Source organism: Lynx canadensis, chromosome B1 (genome assembly GCF_007474595.2).
Source record: "Lynx canadensis isolate LIC74 chromosome B1, mLynCan4.pri.v2, whole genome shotgun sequence".
Classification (NCBI taxonomy): Eukaryota; Metazoa; Chordata; class Mammalia; order Carnivora; family Felidae; genus Lynx; species Lynx canadensis.
In genome coordinates, this window is record NC_044306.2 from 205,022,325 (window position 1) to 205,042,161 (window position 19,837).

General features: G+C 63.1%; 2 protein-coding genes across 4 annotated transcripts; one reads left to right on the plus strand and one right to left on the minus strand.

Moving 5' to 3' along the window:
- Nucleotides 1-1,037: 1,037 nt before the first annotated feature.
- TACC3 (transforming acidic coiled-coil containing protein 3) lies at nucleotides 1,038-11,395 on the minus strand. Of its 2 annotated transcripts, none has more exons than XM_030314379.1 (15): nucleotides 11,212-11,395; nucleotides 10,913-11,055; nucleotides 9,266-10,198; nucleotides 8,204-8,279; nucleotides 7,950-8,103; nucleotides 6,223-6,275; nucleotides 5,818-5,921; nucleotides 5,435-5,522; nucleotides 5,114-5,230; nucleotides 4,410-4,486; nucleotides 4,289-4,332; nucleotides 3,592-3,752; nucleotides 1,808-1,914; nucleotides 1,552-1,672; nucleotides 1,038-1,263 (listed from the first exon to the last, which is right to left on the minus strand). In XM_030314379.1, exons 1-15 carry the CDS (start codon nucleotides 11,371-11,373, stop codon nucleotides 1,198-1,200), a joined length of 2,406 nt encoding a protein of 801 aa, XP_030170239.1. In that variant the 5' UTR covers nucleotides 11,374-11,395; the 3' UTR covers nucleotides 1,038-1,197. The 2 variants fall into 2 exon arrangements, with proteins under 2 accessions (XP_030170239.1, XP_030170241.1); XM_030314381.1 differs by having other exon boundaries at nucleotides 7,950-8,055; nucleotides 11,212-11,374.
- TMEM129 (transmembrane protein 129, E3 ubiquitin ligase) lies at nucleotides 11,390-19,248 on the plus strand. Of its 2 annotated transcripts, none has more exons than XM_030314383.1 (4): nucleotides 11,390-11,478; nucleotides 16,212-16,686; nucleotides 17,362-17,521; nucleotides 17,651-19,248. In XM_030314383.1, exons 1-4 carry the CDS (start codon nucleotides 11,460-11,462, stop codon nucleotides 17,897-17,899), a joined length of 903 nt encoding a protein of 300 aa, XP_030170243.1. In that variant the 5' UTR covers nucleotides 11,390-11,459; the 3' UTR covers nucleotides 17,900-19,248. The 2 variants fall into 2 exon arrangements, with proteins under 2 accessions (XP_030170243.1, XP_030170242.1); XM_030314382.2 differs by lacking the exon at nucleotides 11,390-11,478 and adding an exon at nucleotides 13,559-14,238.
- Nucleotides 19,249-19,837: the final 589 nt, after the last annotated feature.

Below are 19,837 nucleotides of genomic sequence, written 5' to 3' on the forward strand. Positions count from 1 at the left end.
GTTCATGAGAGAAAATGCCCCTTCGTGGGCAGTTCCTCCAGGCCTGGGCATGAGCGTCTCCTTGCCCGTGTCCGGCTGCGGGTCTCCTCGCCTGGGCCCTGTGCCCGCTTGAGGACGGGGCGTTCTGGGCCTGGCACCACCGGCGCCAGCTGGGACCAGGTCACGAGTGTGGGTCCTCAGCCTGCCCAGACCTACCAAGTCAGGTGCCAAGGAGGCGTTGTGCCGCCGGCTGGTTGTGGGGATCGCGGTGTTAGGGACACGGCTCCGGGGCACTCAAGTCACGTATCAGCAGCCCTGGAGACCGGTGTCCGGCCAGCTCTCCGCCCGTCGACGTCCAGGGGCCGGGGTCCCCTGATGCCCCTGCAGGCCCGGCTGCCGCCCGGTTCAGAAAGGCTCCTGGGGGCTGCTTTGAGCCCCACTCTGTGTCCCACCCCGAGAACCCCCCTCTCGGGCCCATCCCGTTACCATGTGGTCAGCGAGCAGGTAGGGGAAGGATGCGGGGAAGGTCCGTGCTCAGGCCAATGTCTGAGGGTCCAGCGGGCCCTCCCCTGGGACAGCCTGGGGGCCGGAGGGGTGAGGGGCTCGGACACCGTGGCTTCGCCAGTTACAAAGGTCTGCTCCGGGGGCGGGGGGTGGGGGGTGGGGTGTCCAGGAGGCGGCGCTCGCAGAACCGGCCCACAGGGGCCGGGGGCTCCAGCCCAGGAAACCTGCCTTCTAGCAGATGTCTGTCAACTGCACTAGAGTGCCCGTGACCCCTGGCCAGAGTTCCATCCGCAGGGACAGCAGTCTCACAAGGGACACAGGCTGACCGTCACCCAGGCTGTTGACAGTTTGCTTTTCCACATGAGAACCTTCGTCCGTTTGGGTTCTGACCTGTGGTCGCGAGGTGGACACTCAGTCCCCCGTGGGGACCATGGGAACCGAGTGGCCACGAGGAGGAGAAGGCAGGGTCACGGGGGCAGCAGTGCGGGGTGGGGTTAGCCTCCAGCCGAAGCCAGAAACCTGCAATGTCATCAAAACCAGAGCAACTCCAACACTTGAACTGAAGGGAAACTTTATTAGTCTTCTTGTTAAAGCAATCTAATTTAAAAACGAGCTGAAGTTAAGAAAAAGAAAGAACACGACACCTTTCACAGACAGACAGACAGACAGACAGACAGACAGACGGGGCAGGGGTGCTGGGAAGGGGCCTCCTGGTCAGATCTTCTCCATCTTGGAAATGAGGTCATCACAGATTCGGGTCAGTTCCTCGTTTTCCTTAGTCTGAAGGAGAAAAACAAATAAACAGGGGTTTGACTTTTTTAATATAAAGATTTTAGTGTCCACATCTAACGTAGAGCTTGAGCTCGCGACCCAAGATCAAGAGTCACGTGCTCCACTGCCACTGCCCAAGCCGGCCGGCCGGCCCCGGGAGTAGACCACGGGGCCTAGAACTAGAAGGCCCAGTGCTAGAAGGGACTGGCGACCAGCCCCTGCTACGGGGCAGGTCCCCGAGCCAGGAGGGTCCCTCCCTTCACGTCCCACCCAGGGGCCGGGGCCCCGGGTGCTCGCCTTCTGCTCAACCGTCTTCTCCAGTGACTGGACGCGCGTCTGCTCCTTCCTCAGGCTGGCCTGGAAGGCCAAGGCCTCCGCCTGGGCCTTGCTGCGCACCTGGGCGATCTCCTCGTTGGCGCTGGAGACGCAGAGGGCGGGGCCGAGATGGTCAAGGACCGGGGTCCGGGGGAGCCGGAGGCTCTTCCTCCCCAGGCTGGCCGGACTTTTCTCCACCCGTTCCCAGCCCCGCCGGGCCCCTCCCGCCACCACTCACCACTGGAGTTTCTCCTCCGCGTGGGCCTTCAGGGCCTGGTACCGCTGGGCCTCCTTTTCAATCCTCGCTATGTAATCCCCCACACATCTCTTCAGCGACTCTTCGTTCTTGAAAGAATGAGCAGACGGGAACCGCTAACTCTGTTGGAGCCCGCCAGGCCTGGCTTTTGGGGGATCCCGGGTCAGGTGTGGATGCGCCCACGACCAAGGGGCTCTGGGGTGTTAACACAATAGCTCTGACAAGGCAGGCTGCGTGGACACAGCAGCAGGCCTCCCCTCCCGGCTTCCGTGGCCGCCCGCGGCCCCCCTACCCACCCCCCTCAGCCTGCCCGGCGCGCAGAGCCCACGGGTACGGCCCCGTCTCTCCGCTGACCACGGGCGGACACCAGGACACGCGGACAGGGCTGTCTACCTAAGGGCCGCGTGGGGACAGCCGTGCGGCCAGTCTTCTGCCTGGTTTCAGGCAACGACAGAACCCACAGATGAGGAGCAGGGGTGTGGCCAGGGGTGCGGTCAGGGGGAAGGCTAGAGGCTGAGGCCCCATGCCCCCGGGGTCCCACGCCGTCCCCTGGCCCCATGTTTAAGAACGGCGTTAGCTCCTAAACCGTCTCCCGGTCGTAGAAGGTTCTCTGCCGGCTCCCTCCACGCAAGGCGTATGGCCCGACGGCTCTCGGGTCCCCCCCTGCGTCAGGCTGCCCTCCCCCCCCCCCCCGGCCCCCCGCCCTGGGGGCTGCAGTCAGGCCCCCGCACCCCCTGTGCTGGTGCTTCACGGCAGCCGGGCTCAGCCGTGTCCCCCAAGTCATGCTCCGCCTTAGTCCTGGGCCCGAACCTCCACCTGGTCCTTTCCCGAGGGCTCTGCCGCAAGGACGCTCGTAACTACGGGGATCAGGCGCCGTCGGCCTGTGGCAGTGCCTACCTGAGGGCAGTGCGGGGGTGGACAGGCCTGGAGGGGAGGAGGCAGCTGGGGGGGTGGGGGTACCGGCCCGGGTGGCTTCCCCCACCACAGCTGAGAGGTGCAGGCACACCCCACCCGGGTCCCTCACCTGCCACCTTGTGGGTCTGTTTCTATGGACTGTGACCCTGGCTCAGGTGTTTCCAGTCTCCTGTGCTAACTATCTAGTCAGCTATCTTTCAAGGAGTTTCAAGCTTTAAGGACTTTCTTCTGCACAGCAGGGACACCACCAGCTGCCCCAGAGTCATGGTGAGACAGCGCGAGCTCGGCCTGGTCCCCGTCCTCCAGGGCCCTTCAAGTCCCCACTCCTCACGGCAACAGGCCCTGCCTTTCAGCTCTCTGTGTGGCTGGCTCCCTCCTGCCCGGCAGGTGGCACCTTCCAGGCCCCGTCCGGCCCTCCTCGGGGGCCTCAGGCTACCGCTCCCACCCCCGGCACAGGCCGGTCCCAGCATCTCGCAGTCACCGGGCCGTCCCTCTTACCACGCGGGAGCCTCCCTCTGCCCTCCTGCCGGCCCACCGTGCCCAACGGGCCAGGCCCTCCTCCAGAAGGCAGCTGCCTACTCCTTGGGGCCCATGGGGCTCTGCCTCCAGTCTGGGCCCCTCGGCGCCCCTGCTCACGTGCCCGCACGTCCCTAGGCACACGGTGGACTCCCCCACCTGGGCCCACCGGCGAGGAAAGACACAGCCCGGCGCCCAGCTGAGTGATCTTTGTGGCGAGACTGCAGCTTCCTGGACAAGGTCAGGACCCAGGACAGGCCTGGTCGGGGGCTGACCACAGCCCCCCAGGGACCCTCTGGGGGAGGACAGGCACATGCCTGCTCGCCGCCACCTACCGTGCGGTACCCCTCGATCACCTCCTTCTGTTTCTCGAACCGCTTGAACAGGTCAGAGAAAGACTTTTCCATGGAGCTCAGGTCTGCAGTCAGCTGCTCTTTCTCCTTCAGAATCTTCTCGATCTCAGCTTTTGCGAGTTCCTTCTGTTTCTGAGCCTCCTCTTGAGAAAAGAGGAAGGGGCACTGGGGATCAGAGGAGCACAGGCGAGGGCAAGCAGGGGTGGAGGGGTGGAGGGGTGGAGAGGCGGGCGACCCCACCCATGGTCCCGCTAGTGACTGGGCGACGGGGCCCCTCTCTGGGGTGACCTTCCAGAGCAGGGCCTGGGGGGGGCACAAGCGCCCGGGAACAGCCGTTGCCTCCACAGCAGCCGCGGGTCAGGCGACAGGAACCTAGGGCCCCACGGAGCCTGCAGCCACCGGTCTGTCCCCACTGTCCCCACTGCCGGGGAGGGTGGGGGCGGGGGGCTCCACGGGACTCAAGACTCTGCCCCGGGTGAAGACTGGTGCCCCCTCCGAGCCCTGCCTGACACACAGCCCCCTGGGGGTGCAGGGGCAGACCGCAGACACAGCGCCCGGGGCGGCGCGCTGCCCTGATGCCTGCAGGGGCCCCAGGTACCCGCCCAGGGTCTGGCCCGTTTTGGGGCTGACCAGCACCAGGCCCGCGGTACCGCCGGGGCTGCAAGGTGCCAGCACTCACCCATCGCCTGGTACACGATCCCCTCGAACCCGTCCATTATCTTCCTGCGGGGAGAACAGACGTGCCTGTGGCGGCCCGCAGTGGGTACCCCGAGCTGCGCGGAGCCGGCCACGGGCCTTACCCCATTTCCAGGTTTTTCGCGTGGAGCGTCTCACACCTGCTCCTGAGCAGCACGTTCTCCTGTCGTGTGGCTTCCACCTGCACAGACCACACGGTAGGTGGTGAGGGTGAGGGGTGAGGGGTGAGGGGTGAGGGGGGATGGGCGGTGGAGAGCCCTGCAGGGGCGAGGCCAGCTGGTACCCAGGGAGAGCACAAGTCCCCTGGGGGCATCGTCTGTCAGAGACGGGCGGGTCCCCCTTGGTGGGCAGGCACATAGCCGGGGTCCCTGCGGCCCCCGGGAAGTATGCCTGTTTGTGGGGGATGCCTCCCGCTATAGGCGAGACTGAGAGAACAGCCAGCAGAAGGGACGGGGCCAGCTCCGAGCAGGGCCAGGGGGCCAGAGGACTGGACAGGACGCTGCTGCTGGCAGACGATGTCCCCATCTGGGCCCCGCACGCAGGCCTCCCAGCAGAGGCCTGGCTAAACACTGCCCAGGGGACGGCGGGGGCAGCGAGGGGACTCGGGGGCTCAAGGTCCAGCGGTCCTGCTTTACGACCCCTGGGGTGGCTCAAAGCAGTGCCCTCGGAGGACACCCGAGACCCTCCGTGTGCAAACAGGTGCTCTGTGAGATGCCGGGTGGGAACACGGGAGCCCCAGCAAGCCGACACCCACGACCCTCCCTGCAGCCGCACGAGGGGAGCCGGCCGCCCCACGCCTCGTCCTCACCGCCGCGTCCATGTCCTTCTGGCTATACTGTGGCACCTCCACGATGGAGCCCACGATGGGGCCCGTGGGCAGCAGGGGACCCCCAGGCCCGAAGATGCACGGAGGGGCGTCCAGCACCTGCGGGGGTGGGGAGAGGGGACACAGCAGCTGGGCCACCTGCTCTGACACGCACCTCCAGCTCTACCCTGCCATCGGGGGAGAGGCCCGCAGAGGCCGGGGGCCTCTGGTGCCGCATGGCGACCGAGGGGCCCTCACCGCCCCCTCCCCACCCGCCCAGCATGAAGTCAGGCCCTCGACAAGATGCATTCGTGCGTCACTTACGGCAGCGCCCGGGGCTCCTAGGAAGTCCAGGTCCAGCAGCTTCGCCTCGGGCAGGCTTCCCGAGGACGGCGCAGCCACGTCCTGTGTGCTGAGACCCCACAAGGGAAGGTAATCGCACCTGTTTCCCCCCAAGCCCAGAGAAGAACCGTCCTCGGGTTCGTGGGTCGCACGGCCTGTTGCAAGTGCTCGGGCTCGGCCTCTTGACGGGCACGGGGACGCGGGCACCGCACAGACACGGGACGGAGCCAGCCTCACGAGCAAGGCCCCCCGGCCGTCCCGCCCGCACCTGGCGGCTCCCGAGGCCGAGCCACAGTGTCCCCACTGGGTCCGGAAACCTCCCCTGCTGCACGGAGCCCACGGCCACGGTGGGGGGCGGGGGCTACCTGCTGGTGTCCGGGGCCGCGGGCACCGGTCTCTGAGGGCTGTCCTTCAGGAGCGGGTCAAACTTGAGGTACAGGGACTGTTTCCTCAGGGCTGACTCCTTAAACTGAAGGGACGGGCACGTCAGCGGGGTCGCAGAGGTCCCCGACAGGGGGACCGCAGCACACCAGGAGCGGCCACCTCCCGGGCGGAGTTCACGTCCACACCGGGGCCCGAGACGGGGGCCCGAGACGGGGCCCCGAGGGGCCACCGGGAGACCCGCGCGGCCGTCACAACACCGGCCCCGCATCCCGGGAAGGTGCGGAGGCCGCCGGTGCTCGAGCGCAAGGACCCGCGTGACCTCGGGGGTGCGACAGTGGCACAGGGCCGCTCGGGGAGAGGCTGCCGGGGCGGCGCCGGGGACTCACCGAGGAACTCCCGAACTGCTCCAGATAGTCCACGTCGGCCCCCGTGCCTAGAACTGAGAGGCGGCGCGTCGGTGGGGCGGGGCGGGGCGGGCCGGGCCGTGACCCTCCCCCACCGCCCCTGCGGCCGGGAGCGACCACCCTTCTCGTTGAAGCGGGGTTCCTGGCCTCTAACGGCGCTTGGGGCCACGTCACGCCGTGGGGCTGTCCTGTGTGCCGCAGGGAGCAGAGTGGCAGCTCTCCAGGCAGGACAACCCGGGCTTCCCAAGGGACCGGACCGCCCAAGTCGGGAACTGCTCTCTAGAACCACTGTCCAGACTCCTGGAGTTCCTGATGACATCCCCCCCGTCCTTAAAAAGCCTAAGGGCGCTTCACACCACACGGATTAACCCACACGAATTGAAAACCCAAACAGAACAACGCGAAAGCCTTAGGAAGCCGGTGGGCAAATCCTCACAGTGTTGGATTTGACCATGGTTTCCCAGACCTCAGGCCAAAAGCACCAATAGCAAAAGAAAAAACAGGTAGATCAGACTTCCAGGTCAACGTTTGCGCTTCAAAGGACCGAGAAAGAAAAGACAACCCCCAGAAAGAACATTCTCCAAGCCCTAGATCTCACAGGAAACGCTTAGCGGGGACAGGTTTGAAACCCTGACTGGGTAACGAAGAGGAACACTCCAGGAAAACAACAGAGTACCCAGCAGGCCTTCCACAAAACCTGTGAGGGGACGTGAAGAGATGCTGGTCCCCAGGGAGGCGCCGAGGTGGCGCCTCACCACCCCCAGGACAGTGGGCATCGAAGTCCGAGACGCGCAGGTGCTGACGGGGGCCCCCAAACACCGCGGATGTACGGTCGCCAAATGGTGCCGCCCCTCTGGAAAGCCACCTGGCGGTGGCCCCGGCACTTTCACACACCGCGACCCCGGACCCGGACCCCTTCCAGGTTTACGCCCAAGAGAGGCGGAAAGCTGACGTCCACACGAATCCGTGTACACGGATGTTCGTGGCAGCCTTCTACCGGCCGTCCAGAGCAAACGGCCCACGCGGCCACCGGCCGTTGAGTGCTTTGCAAGCATGGTCCATCCACACAGTGGAACGATCTCGGCTGTGACAAGGGCGCGCTGACACCCACTACAACGTGGATGAACCTTGAGAACGTCACGTTCGGTGAAAGGAACCAGACACAAGACCCCGCGTCACGGGACTCCAGGGTCCCTGTGGGGACGTGGGCCTGCCCTAGCCGAGCCTGTCCGCGGTTTCGGGACCCCCGTACGGTGAGGACTCTCGATCATCCTGCCACAGACGAGCCCTACGTGCCACTGCCAGTCTTCCCTCTGCGCGGAGGTTAAGCAACCGAAATGGAGACCCCAGCAGGTTGTGTCACGTCTACTAGGGCAACTCGATCCCACCCGTGTTGAAGCTTCAGAGCTTCCGGTACGTCAGCCTGGGTGCTCTGTCCTAACAGCAACTCTGCAACCCTGTGAATCTGCACAGAACCTCCTGCGTGACTCCCGTCTACTCCCCTGAGCCTCCGACCTCCGTTCCTAGAAGTCCTTTGGGTTTGCGGCTGTGCCCCGAGAACGACCACCTTCTGCTCAACCCGAAGCCCCTGCGTGGATCACTTAAAGCCCAGAAAGAGAGCTGCCGGGAAGCCGCCGCCAGGTACAGGCACGGACGGAACGGCAGGCCGCCAGCAGGGACAGACCAGTGACCGGGGACAACATACGTACCCTCAGCGGGGTCTCGGAAGTGCTCCTCATCCAGGTCCGAGGGGGGCTCCGGCCCGTGCGGAGGAGGTGGCGGCGCTGACGCACTGGCACGGCCCGCGGCTCCCTCCTGGAAGGAGGATGGCTCCGTGGGGGCACCCTGGGGCAGCCGAAGGTCCTGCACGGGACCCCTGCGTCACCCAGTCTTGTCTGGGCACTGTGTCCCACCCGGCCCCTGTATGAACGTGATGACAGCACACACGTGCACGCGGCCCTACCTCGCCCCCTGCGCCTGGGGTCCCTGCCACGGTCTGCGTCACGGGTATGTCGTCTGCTGAGGCCGAAGGCACCTGCCTGAAGAGATGGGGTCAGCCGGGCCTGAACCCCTGTCCCCCCACCAGCCAGGTGCAGGGGTGAGGCCTGCAGCCCGGCCCACCTCAACTGCACAAGAACCACAAACCTCAAAGGACACCCGGGCCAGGAGCTCCAGGGCTGTTTCAACTCAAAAAGCAAACCCCAAGCCTTCATTTTTCACTAGGAAACTGGAAAACACACTGGAGGGAGGGGAAGTGGGTGCTGGGGCCGGGAGGCCCTCCCGGTGTGGTTCCAATACCGGGCAGGTAGGGTGCACGTGCCAGAGGGGCAGTCCCCGGATGCCCACCAAGGCCGTGTGTACAAGTGTGGGGGCCGGGCACCAGCTAAGCTTCTCTCGGGGACCCAGCACTTGGTGGCCACTCAGCAGCCGTCCCCAGAGAGTGCGAGAGAGCATGAAACACCACCTCAAGTGTGGATGGCCACTCCACCGGCTTTGGAAGTAGACAGAACTTGCTAGAAATCTTTCTAGGTTTCTAGGTTCATTACAGGTAATGCTCTTAAGAAAGCACAAAGACTTGGGGGGAAAAAAAAGTGCCTGGTTGGCTTTGTCAGTCGAACATCTGACTCTTGACTTCCATTGGGCTCTGCCCTGAGTGTGATGCCTACTTAAGAGTTTCTCTCTGCCCCTCTCCTCCTCTGCTCGTGCACACGCTCTAAAATTAAAAAAAAAAAAAAAAAAAAAATTGAAAAAACAAAAAAGTAGCACAAGAGCTGCCCACACCCCTGTGGAGCGGACGGAATGGGGCACCGCTGTGCACTCCCCTCTGTGATCTTTCACCAGCCGTCTAAGGTGGCCGTGAGCCCCCTCCTCAGTCTCAGGACCCACGACCGGCAGCTGCCTTGTGCAGCCTATGTATGCTCCGAGGCCCCTCCTCGGGGGCACGTGTAAGTGGCATCTCTGGCCTGGGGTCCTCTGGTGTGCTGAGTGACCAGCCACCCCACCGCCACCACCACCAAGTACTCACTGGCTCAGGGGGCAGTGCCCCGTGGCCTCCAGGCCGGCCTGCGGCTGCTTGGTCACAGTCCCTGCGGGCCTGCTCTGGGGGCACTCTGGGGGTAGGGTCTCTCCTCCACTTTCAAATGGGTTAAAGTTCGGGTCATCCAGCTTGCTCCAATCCAGGTCGTAAGACCCCCGGGGGAGGGGAACGGGCCCCTCACCTGCCTCCTCGGGTGCCTTTTCCTGCCTCGGCTCTGGTATCCTAGAGGGAGGCTTAAGGCTGGGTCCCTTCCCCGCTTTCCCTCTGCTGACGGCATTGGCAGACAAATCAAATTCTAGCCCTGTGGGCCCGCGCCTCCAAGAGGCAGCCTGCTGGCCGTCGGCTTCTTCCTTCTGAGGACTTGGGGACGTGGCCCCTCCAGCATTCAGGGGGCCGTCCAGGAAGGTGTTCCCAGGACCAGAAGTGTCTTCAGGGCCAGCGGGGGCCTCGCCAGGCAGGTCTTCGAGGGGCCCTTCTCCACCTGCTCCTTTGAGGAGAGTAGCAGGGGGCAAAGTAGCCCCGGCTGAGGAAGCAGCGACCTGGCTGGAACTTTCTCTGGCAGCCCCACGAGGACCTTCCGTTCTGTCCTGGAGAGCCATCTGGGAAGGGTCTTCTAGGATTTCTGAGGTGGATGTGATACTTTTCTCGAAGAAACAAGAACAAGCATTTTCCTCCAAGGCTTGCTCAGGGCTCCTAGACGTTCGTCCTAGAGACGCCACTTGATTTTCAAGACTTTCTGGCATCTGGGGAGAGCTTGAGGGACCCAGGCTGGCCAGGGGAGCAGAGGTGGGTCCACTGGAATACGGCCTATCTTCAGAGGCTGGTCTCACATCCCCTGGAGGCAGGCTGGCATTGCCCATCAATGGTTTCTGGACAATTCCATTGGTCATTTTGGTGTCAACTTCCTTGGTGCACTGTTGGCTTTTTAGAAACAAACTCAGTTAACGCTAAGGAACCTGTGAGCTTTGTCACTAGATTTTAGTAAAAAAAACATGAGCTAAAGACAAGAAAAGAATGTTTAGTCGATCTTCTTCCTGGGATTAACTTTCTCAAGCGTTTCCTCATAAGTCAACACTGCCGGGCCAACTAGATCACATGGGTTTCTGAGAGACGTAGACAAACGAATAGTCACAGTTAAGGTTTTCTGTGCCAGCCTATCTTCCCTGTTCAGCCGGGACCACTAGCTACATAGTCAGGGACAGGGCACAGGTGGATCAAGGTTTTTCACTGCAGAGAAAGGCAAGGTCGAGAGCTCTGCCCGCAGACACAGCAGGGTTTGACAGCGAGAGTGTCCAAGCGGGCGTGCAAGCAGAGAGGTGACCAGGGGGGTGTGAAACCAGGAAGAAGCCAGAGTGTCCTTCCTTAAAGATGCGATCAGACCTTTCACGAAAGAAAAGCCCAGGCCGATTTGCTGGCGAAGGCACAGGAAGGGAGCAGACACGAAACTTAACCTTATCCTAAGCGTTTCATCGTCTGCTTTTCTACTAACAAATGACTCCCGACGCGAGCGCGCTGGGCACCGCGCTGCACACGCTTAGAGAGGAAACCAGGAGGAACTCGACCAGACAGAATTTTCCTGCCGCGTCTGCTGGAGTGGTTGCGCACGGCAGCACGCCAAGCAGCACCGACACTTACTTCTGTTTCTGGGCCCGGTTTTGGTGAGAATTTTCCAGCCCAACAGTGTCCTCCAGAGCAAAAGGAGCCTCGGGCTTGCTGCTCATGCCAGGACTCAAGATGCGGTGCGTCTGTGGGTCTCGCAGAGGAGTCTGAAAAGTCACCTGTTGGGGAAGGAGGAGACCCGTTCAACAGCTGGCGTCTTCACCACTCTGCCGGCAGTGCCCCCCCTGCCCACCCTGACGTGCCCAGGAGAACGAGTCCCAGGGTGGCCTGACATGTGACACGCGGTAGATGTGACGCAGGCAAAACGTGCTTACTTTCGTAGCTTTGACTACGCTCTTGGGTGGCACATTTTCTTTCTGGGACAGACGAAGCACAGATAATCTTCCGGTAGGTTCTGGTGGCGAAAACAGGAACTCACAGTTTTCTGCACTTTTGTCACCAGTGACGTTTTCATCGTTGCAGATCTGCAGACTCATCCTGGAAAAGCAAACAGTGCGTGTCAGCGTGAGGGCTGTGTAGTCCGGATGAACAGACACGACAACGAGCTAGCCCTGCAAGGCAGATGTCCCCTTCCTGCACAGGTGGGTCACATCTCAGGCAGCACATCTTCTGCCAGGCAGTCCTCGTACTGCATCAGGGGACCTGCCGCCTCCCAAGACAAAGAGCTAGAAGGGCCTTCGGCCTGCAGCGCCAAGAGGAAGAGTCGGGTTTTCAAAACAACTTGGGTTTTGTGGGTAAAAGTCAGAAGACGGGTGTGCTGGCCTCTCAGAAACCTGGGTCTCCCCTCAGGCCTCTGCTGAAGGCACCGAGGCCGCAGCACAGCTGGAGAAGGCTGCCAAGCTAGCAGAAAACAGGAAAGCAGAGGGGTGCTGTCACTTCTCTTCCACCACAGGCTGGGAATTGGGGGTACACCAGGGCCAAGGCCCAGAGGAAGAGCGGGACGAGGCAGCGACCAGCAAGGTGAAGAATTACTTGGTAGGGGTTGAGGAGCTTCTACGTTGAGACTTGGGAGTCTAGAGACATGCACCAGGGACCTCCACTGAGGCCCAGGGGGCTCTAGAACAGCCCCACTCTGCCCTCCCAGGGTCCTCATGATGGTTACCAGCATCACACTCCCAACCCAGGAGTCACAGGAGGACCTAGCCAAGGGAACATCACAGGTGTCTTGCTGGAGGCTGCAGCTTGAAGAGCAAGGCCAGGGTGGCTGGAACAGAGGGAGCAGAGGTGGCCTGGGAAGAGGCGAGGTCAGGGTAACAAGATGCCCTGGAAGATGTGGGGATGGGGCCGTGTGTGTGGAGGTTGGGGAATGGGCAGGAGGGAAGCGCGGGGTCAGAAGCGCCTGCAGACGGTCAGGGGTGGAATGATAGGCTCTGGCTTGGCCAGCAGGCCCACGAGGCACTTGGGAGTGGGAGAGAAACAGGAGGCAAGGACGACTCAGGTTTTTGGGGAACAACTGGGGAAAGCAAGAAGGGGGCAGGATGGCTGTGGGGTGAATGAGGGAAGGGTCTAGAGGACACCTTTCTGGCATTCTCTCCCCTGCGGAAGGTGGCGAGACCTTGGCGGGGTCTGTCGGGTTTGGCTTCCGCTGACGATGGCGGCCGGGAGCAGAGGCCGCCAGCCCAGACGGCCTTGTGAGCTGAAGTGTGGGGCAGGAAACGGGGGGGGGGGGGGGGGCGGAGCTGCGTTGAGCAGGTGGGGAGAATCGGCAATACCGGGAGGGCTGGAGCCTAGGTTTCTGCGGCAGGTGCAGCTGGAGTCAGCCATGGCTCCCAGGTGGGGTGTGGAGAAAATAGCATGAAGCTGCCCCGCAGAGCCGGGAAGGGCTGCGGATTAGGAGCCCAGTCTCGGACACCACGCAGCGAGCCGGTGGTGTTAAGTTAAAGGTGGGAGGTGCACATTTGCAAGGCACGCCTACCGGTGGTATTTGAGGCTGGACGAGGTCAGGGGGTGATGGGAGGGGAGGCCAGCGGACCAGGCCGCGAAGGACCCTGACACATGGACCTCCCAGAGGGCGACGAAGGAGCAGGGAGGCACCAGTAGGCAGGAGCCCACCAGGCGTCGGGAAGCGGGGAAGAAGTCAGCCAGCTCCACTCCCGGGCTGTGACCGGAGACCAACAGGACACGCGGGCTGCTAGGGGCCCCGGCAGGAAGGTGCCCCTGCAACGGCGGCCGTAAAAGCCGGCGGGCTGGGCTCAAGGGTGAAGGGGTGCCGTGTGGACAGGGGACACGGGAGCCTCCGGAGGAGCCGGAGAGGGAGGAGGTCCTGTCAAGGGCGGCGTAGCCCTGCTGTCGCGGAGTCGGGAGCCGGGGCGCGGGACCGGGGGAAGAGGCGGGGATGGAGCCCCAAGCCCAGGACCCCGCCGCCGCCGCCGCCTACCTGCCGGCGGCCATACAAAGCCGAAGGAGCGGGAGGCGCCGCCGAGTCCGGAACACCGTCCGCCCGCCGCCGATTCAAATACCGACGGTTGGCGCCCGCGGCCAATCAGCGCGCGGCCGGGGGCGGGACGCACGGGGCGCCGGCGGCTCCACTTCCGGGGGCGGGGCACGCTGGGCGCCGGAAGCCGCCGGAATCGCGGCTCGTCTAGCGTGCGGAGGGGAAGGGAAGGGTTGCTGGCGGGCGGGGAGGTGACCTGGGCTCGCCGTCGCCCGGGGATCTCGGGTTCGGCTACGGACGCGATTGGGTTCCGCGGAAAGGCCAGGGCATGACGGCCATTGGCCCGAGCCGCAGTTTCCTCAGTTGTAAAATGGGGCTAGCTGAAACACCGCCCCCAAGGCGGGTCGTGGGATAGAGCCAAACCCTCGCGAGGACTGTCGCGGACTCGCGACTTCGGGCTGTGCTGTGCGGGGCGCTGCAACTCCACTTCCCAGAGTGCCCCGCGGTAGACCTGGTGGCGGGACTCCATTCCCCAGGGGGCCCCGCGTCGACGTGACGTCTTCTAGAGCGTCCCACGCCGATCTGTGGGTGGGGACCCATGGCCCAGAATGCCCCGCGGGCGGGGACACCATCTCCCAGAGCGCCCCGCGCCGGCCGGCGCCCACCTGCCGGCGCCCACCGGCTCGGAGCTGTCGGGTCTGTTTCCCGTCGGGTGCTGCGGGCCTCTCTCCCTGCCGGCTTCTTGGCGGCCGCGACAGCGCGATGGACAGCCCGGAGGTCACCTTCACGCTGGCCTACCTGGTGTTCGCCGTGTGCTTCGTGTTCACGCCCACTGAGTTCCACTCAGCCGGGCTCACGGTGCAGAACCTGCTGTCGGGCTGGCTGGGCAGCGAGGACGCCGCCTTTGTATCCTACCACTTGCGCCGCACGTCCGCCACGCTGCTGTGCCACTCGCTGCTGCCGCTCGGTGAGCAGGCCGGACCCTCCCCCAGAGAGTCCCCGGGGCGGGGCGCCGACCTGTGTCCCCCTTGGTGGACAGAAGTGGCCCCTCGGGCTCGCGGCCGAGTTCCGGGATATCCCAGAGGTGGGCTGGGCCGCGCGGGATTACCTCCCTGTGGAGAAGAGTCGGGGGAGAGTGAGCGGATCCCCGGTCGCCCCGAGCTGGGGAGAAACGGCTGACCCCGAGATCCGAGGCTGTGGGCCGGCCGCCCCGTGCGCTCTGAGCCGGGCCTCTCGCGTCCGCTGCTCCCAGGAGTGGAGAGGAAGGTGCTGGCGGCAGCTGGTCGCTCGCAGGTGGCGGAAGCGTAGGCTTAGAATACTAGCGGGGAGCATAGTGATGCTTCGCCCAGCCAGGGCAGGTCGTGAGCTATTACGTGAGGCGGTGAGATTCCAACGGAAGGTGGAAGTGAGAAGGAGGCAGAGATGGGTAACCCCATGGGGGTGTCACAGGTGCAGAGGGCGGGGGCAAGATGCTTACACGTTGCCCAGGGGTTGGGCTGGGCGGTGATCCAGGTGCTATCGGGCCTCTCCGAGGCTTGTTTGCCAGCCGGTCGGACACCGGGAATCGGCTGGAAAGCCGGTTGCTACCTGTGTGCGGGGGAGTTGTCTGGAGGATACAGAGCAGAAGCAGGTCTGGAAGGGCAGGTGGCTGGCTGGTAGGGGGCCCTGTCTATGGCTCCGCGGACTCTGGAGTTTCTAGCTGCCAGCAGGGCGCAGCAGCCTGGGCCAGGTGTGGAGAGCCACCTGGAAGGGGCTGGGCTGAGGCCAGGCATGAACAGGAGAGCTGCCTGCCTAATGGGGAAGGTGAGCAGAGGGGAGCCCATGGCAGGATGGAGACTGGGTCTTCGTGGTGAGCTGGTGGTCTCCATGACCAGCTTGGGCTCTCCACCTGCTGTCAGGGTAACTGTATGGCTTTCCCAGCCTGAGACCCCAGTACCCCCTTAGTACCCCTCAGATGAGGAAAGTGCAGTTCAGAACTTGGGCTCCCAGGAGGGTCTTGGGTTGGATTTCTGCCCCGGGAACTAAGGACCCCCACAGTTTTCTGGAGTCCCTTTATCTACACCTTTCCTATAACCTGTGAGGAGCTGAGCCGTCACCATGCTGCAGACGGACAGAAACCAGAACTTGGGGAGCTGAGTGACTCATGCAGGTGGAGGAGATGATGCAGCCTGGCCTTGTGGCCAGTCCTGGAGTCTGTCTTTTAGGAACTTGTTTTGAAAAGCTTTGAAACATTATTGTGTATTACCTGCTGCTACCTAGTAAGTTACCTTAAATGTAGCAACCTGAGCAACAGCAAACAGGTTACCATTATTTCTGGAACCTTAAGCGTGCCCACACAGGCCTTCGCTATTTAGTTTGTTTTGACATGCACATTGGCCCGGATCTGGCCTGCAGGGGCCCTGGAGCGTCCCCACGACTTTGTGCTGTGCGCCGCTATTCTTTGCTTACTGTTTGACACAGGACATCTGTGCTCCGGGATGGGCCGCGCTCTTATTTGCCTCCTCAGAAGGGGTGGGGTTGAGAGGCCAAGGTCCCACCCCTGGGAGGGCCAGTGTGCAGCTCGGCCATGGGGGGGACACAAAACTCTCGTATTCGTTTTGGCATTTTTAGTTTTTCCTATTTCAGTAATTGTGTACTACTTATGTAAAACTGAAGATGTAAATTAAAAATGTTTTTTCCTCGTTTATTTTACCGTTGTCACGGGCAAGGGTTGAACTGGGCCAGCCGTGGAGGCAGGTAAGGCTCGCCTGCCCTGGGGTACCATGGCCTGGCTGTGGGAGCCGACAGGGCAGAGGGCCAGGCCCGGGGCTGGGGATGAGGGGAAGCACCCCTCCCCCCGGAGGTACAGGGACAGCACTGTGGCCCTTGGTGGGCACTGGGAGGGGAGAACAATGGCTTGGCAGTCCCGATTTCTGCTGAGACCCTCCCCATCCTTTGTAGGGTACTACGTGGGCATGTGCTTTGCAGCTTCAGAAAAGCAACTCTACTCCCCCAGCCGGGCCCCGGAGACCTGGCGGCTCTTCCTCCTGCTGGCAGTGACCCTGCCCACCGTTGCCTGCACCCTGATCTACTACTGGTCCTGGGATCGGTGGGCCTGCCACCCACTGGCCCGCACCCTGGCCCTCTATGCCCTCCCGCAGTCAGGCTGGTGGGCCGTCGCCTCCTCCGTCAACACCGAGTTCCGGCGGATCGACAAGTTTGCCACAGGGGCACCTGGTGCTCGAGTGATCGTGACGGACACGTGGGTGATGAAGGTGACCACATACCGTGTGCACGTGGCTCAGCAGCGGGATGTGCACCTGACCGTGACAGAATCGCAGCAGCACGAGCTCTCACCAGACTCCAACCTGCCTGTGCAGCTCCTTACCATCCACGTGGCCAGCACCAGCCCTGCCGTGCAGGCCTTCGACATCCGGTAGGTGTGCCTGTGGCTAGGGTGAAAGTCTGGCGCAGCCAGAGGCGGCCGGTGCCCGGGTTCCAGTCTAGCGCCTCTCTGGGAGGCCATGACGGCTAGAGCGGGCTCTTGTGGCCACCGCTCCAGCGGGACCCTCCCTCCGGGCGCCTCACCCCCTCGCGCTCCCAGGTGTTCTCTGCTGCTTTTTCCGTGCACTCTGAGCCGCCTTCCACAGCTCTTTTCGGGGGAGCACACTGGGGACATTTGGGGGTGGTACAGGACCAAGGCTTGGTGGCTGCCTTGGCTCTGGGGCCCAAGCTGGGGTCTTCCCATCCCATTCAGGCTGCAGCCAGTCTGCTGTCCCTCTCCCGGGACCCACTTGGGGCCTGACCCCGTTGAAGGTCAGGTGTTCTGTGTTTCGGCTGCAACCCCCCCCTCGGTCCCTCTTTGCCCTTGGCTGCATCCCTTTGGGGCAGGTGGGTGGTGCTGGTTTTGTGGGCTCTGGCTTCAGGGCTGTCTTTGCTGGCTGGTCTTCATCAGGCAGCTGGGCTGTGTCTGAGCCCCCTGGCGTTCTGGGAGGTCGTGGGTGCCCTGTCACCCTAGAGGCGCCTTGGCATCCCCATTAGGAACGAAGCCCCGCCCTGCAGAAGGGCCTTGGTTCGACGGCCCCAGCCCAGCAGTCCCCACCTTGTGCAGGCTGAACTCCACGGAGTATGGCGAGCTGTGTGAGAAACTCCGCGCGCCCATCCGCAGTGCGGCCAACGTGGTCATCCGTCAGAGCCTGGGCGACCTGTTCCTGGAGACATTTGCTTCTCTGGTGGAGGTCAATCCGACCTACTCGGTTCCCAGCAGCCAGGTGAGGGCCGGGCGGGGTAGGTGGACTCCCACAGGCCAGGCTCCCTCGGGGTCGGGGGGGTGGGGGGTGGGGGTGGCCCCACAAGGCCGCGCGGCCACACTGCTGGTGACCCTCTGGGCCCGCCCACAGGAGCTGGAGGCCTGCATTGGTTGCATGCAGACGCGTGCCAGCGTGAAGCTGGTGAAGACCTGCCAGGAGGCGGACGAGGGCGAGTGCCAGCAGTGTTACTGCCGCCCCATGTGGTGTCTCACCTGCATGGGCAAGTGGTTCGCCAGCCGCCAGGACCCGCAGCGCCCTGACACCTGGCTCGCTAGCCGCGTGCCCTGCCCCACCTGCCGTGCTCGCTTCTGCATCCTGGATGTGTGCGCCGTGCGCTGAGCCGGCCGGCTGGGCGAGGGAGTGGCCTTGGGGACCCCACAGCCACCGTGAGGAGCAGCCAGGCCTGCAGGCCCGTTTGTGTTGTCGGCCAAGGGTTCTTTTTCCGGCATGACGTAGGAGGAGGGTTTTGTTTAAAAAGGAGGTTTTCTGCTGCAGCTCTGGCAGTGACCGTGGGATGGGGCTTCTGTGCCTCTGCTTCCTTTGCTTCCTGTTTCACCAGGTGGGACAGGTGCTGGACACAGAATTCGGTGCGGTGTGGGGCCTGCTTCTGGAGCATTCTGAGGCCACCTGAGCTGTCTTCTGGGAGACCGGGAGTCTGCCCCTGTGGCTCTACCCTGAACCACTTGCCTTAATTTTATGCAGCACACTTGCCTCTTAGTTACGTACCAGACCCAGGTTTATCTAAACTGGTTGCAGTCTGTCCTCCGGGCTCCCATCTCCAAGCTGGCTGCTGGCCTTGTGGTGTTGTGTCTCCTCCGCACCCCACCAGGCTGCTCTGATGATCTGGGGGAGAGTCTGACGGTGCAGGGAGAGGCCTGGGGTGCAAGTCCAGGGCGAGAGCACTGTCTGGGGCTTCCTGGTGGCTGTTCCTGGATGGGGTGGCCCCTACCTGCTCCCTGCCTGGGGGAGATCCTGGGCTTCCTGTTAGAGGCTGGGTGAGGGGCTGGCTTCTCTCAACTCCCGCTCTTTAGTTGCATGCTTGTGGGGTTGCCTATCTCTTGGAGAGGCATGCACCTCCCTGCCTCCTGCTGCCCCCGTGAGTCCAGGGAAAGGCTAAGTTTCAGACTCCTGGTTAGAGGGGGCACTGAGCTGAAGACACACACAGCGACGTCCTGCATCCAGGCAACAAGCTTGTTGGGACACGGCACAGGGCCGGCCAGTAGGGTCCTCCTGTGTCAGAAAGGGATGTGTGCCTCTTCCCAGTTTCTGGTGGCACAGTTGAGAGGGCAGTCCCGGGCCCAGCTCCGACAGATGTGGTTGCCGGAGGGGGTCCTCGCTTGGAGCCCTCACATTCGTAGTCCTAAGCCCCCTAAGCGTGGCTGTTTTAAGCAGGGGTGATGGACCCAGCCGTTGGACTTGCCCAAGGCCACACCGGAACCCCAGGGATTTGGCAGTGGAGGTGGCTCAGTTTTGTGGACCCCCAGGGTACTCTGCAAATGAAGGCTGGCCATCAGAGGGGAGGACAAGCCTAGCCTCAGCCAGCCCAGTTTCCGGTGCTGCCAAAGGAGGGCTAGGTCAGGTTATTTTTATTACAAAAGAAAGTTACTTAGTTTTATAAAGATAAACGTATTGTAGCTAAGCGATACGGTATTTAATAAAATGATAGTCTGAAAACATACCGACTTAAATGGAATATTTTGTTTTTCTTGATGTTCGAACTGGTAACGGAGAGAAGCCAGCTGAGAAGGAGCAGCACTGTGCCCACTTCAACGTACCCATTTTTGGTTAAAATGAGAAAGGAGGCAGGCGCTGTAGGAACCTTACCCTCCGTTTTTCCCGTTGCAGGCCAGGGTCTCAAGAAGTCCGTTTCCAGGGCTCCCGAGGGGGTGGGCCCAGCAGTTCTGGGCCTGCGGTTCTGGGGAGGGGGTTGTGGCCAGGGGCCTTGGGGTCAGCACGCAGGCACTCTAGATGTAGGGGCCCCCGTGGGTTCGCTGTGGTGGCCCAAGGGCGTGGGTCCCGGGTGAGGCCTCCAAGCGCAGGGGTCGGGGTCATGGAGGGCCCGTGGAGCACGGAGGGGGGGGGGGGGGGAGGGTCTGAGAGCCGGAGGCGGCGCTGAAAGCGGCGGAAGCAAACTGCGCAGCGGGGAGGACTGACGCGGGCCAGCGGCGCCGGGCCGGTGCGGCGGCTGTGGGCCGAGACCGCAGCGTCAGCGCAGCCTCCCTTTCCGGGTTCCCGTTTCCCGCCAGCGCAGAGACCGCCCCCGCGGGGCCGACCAAT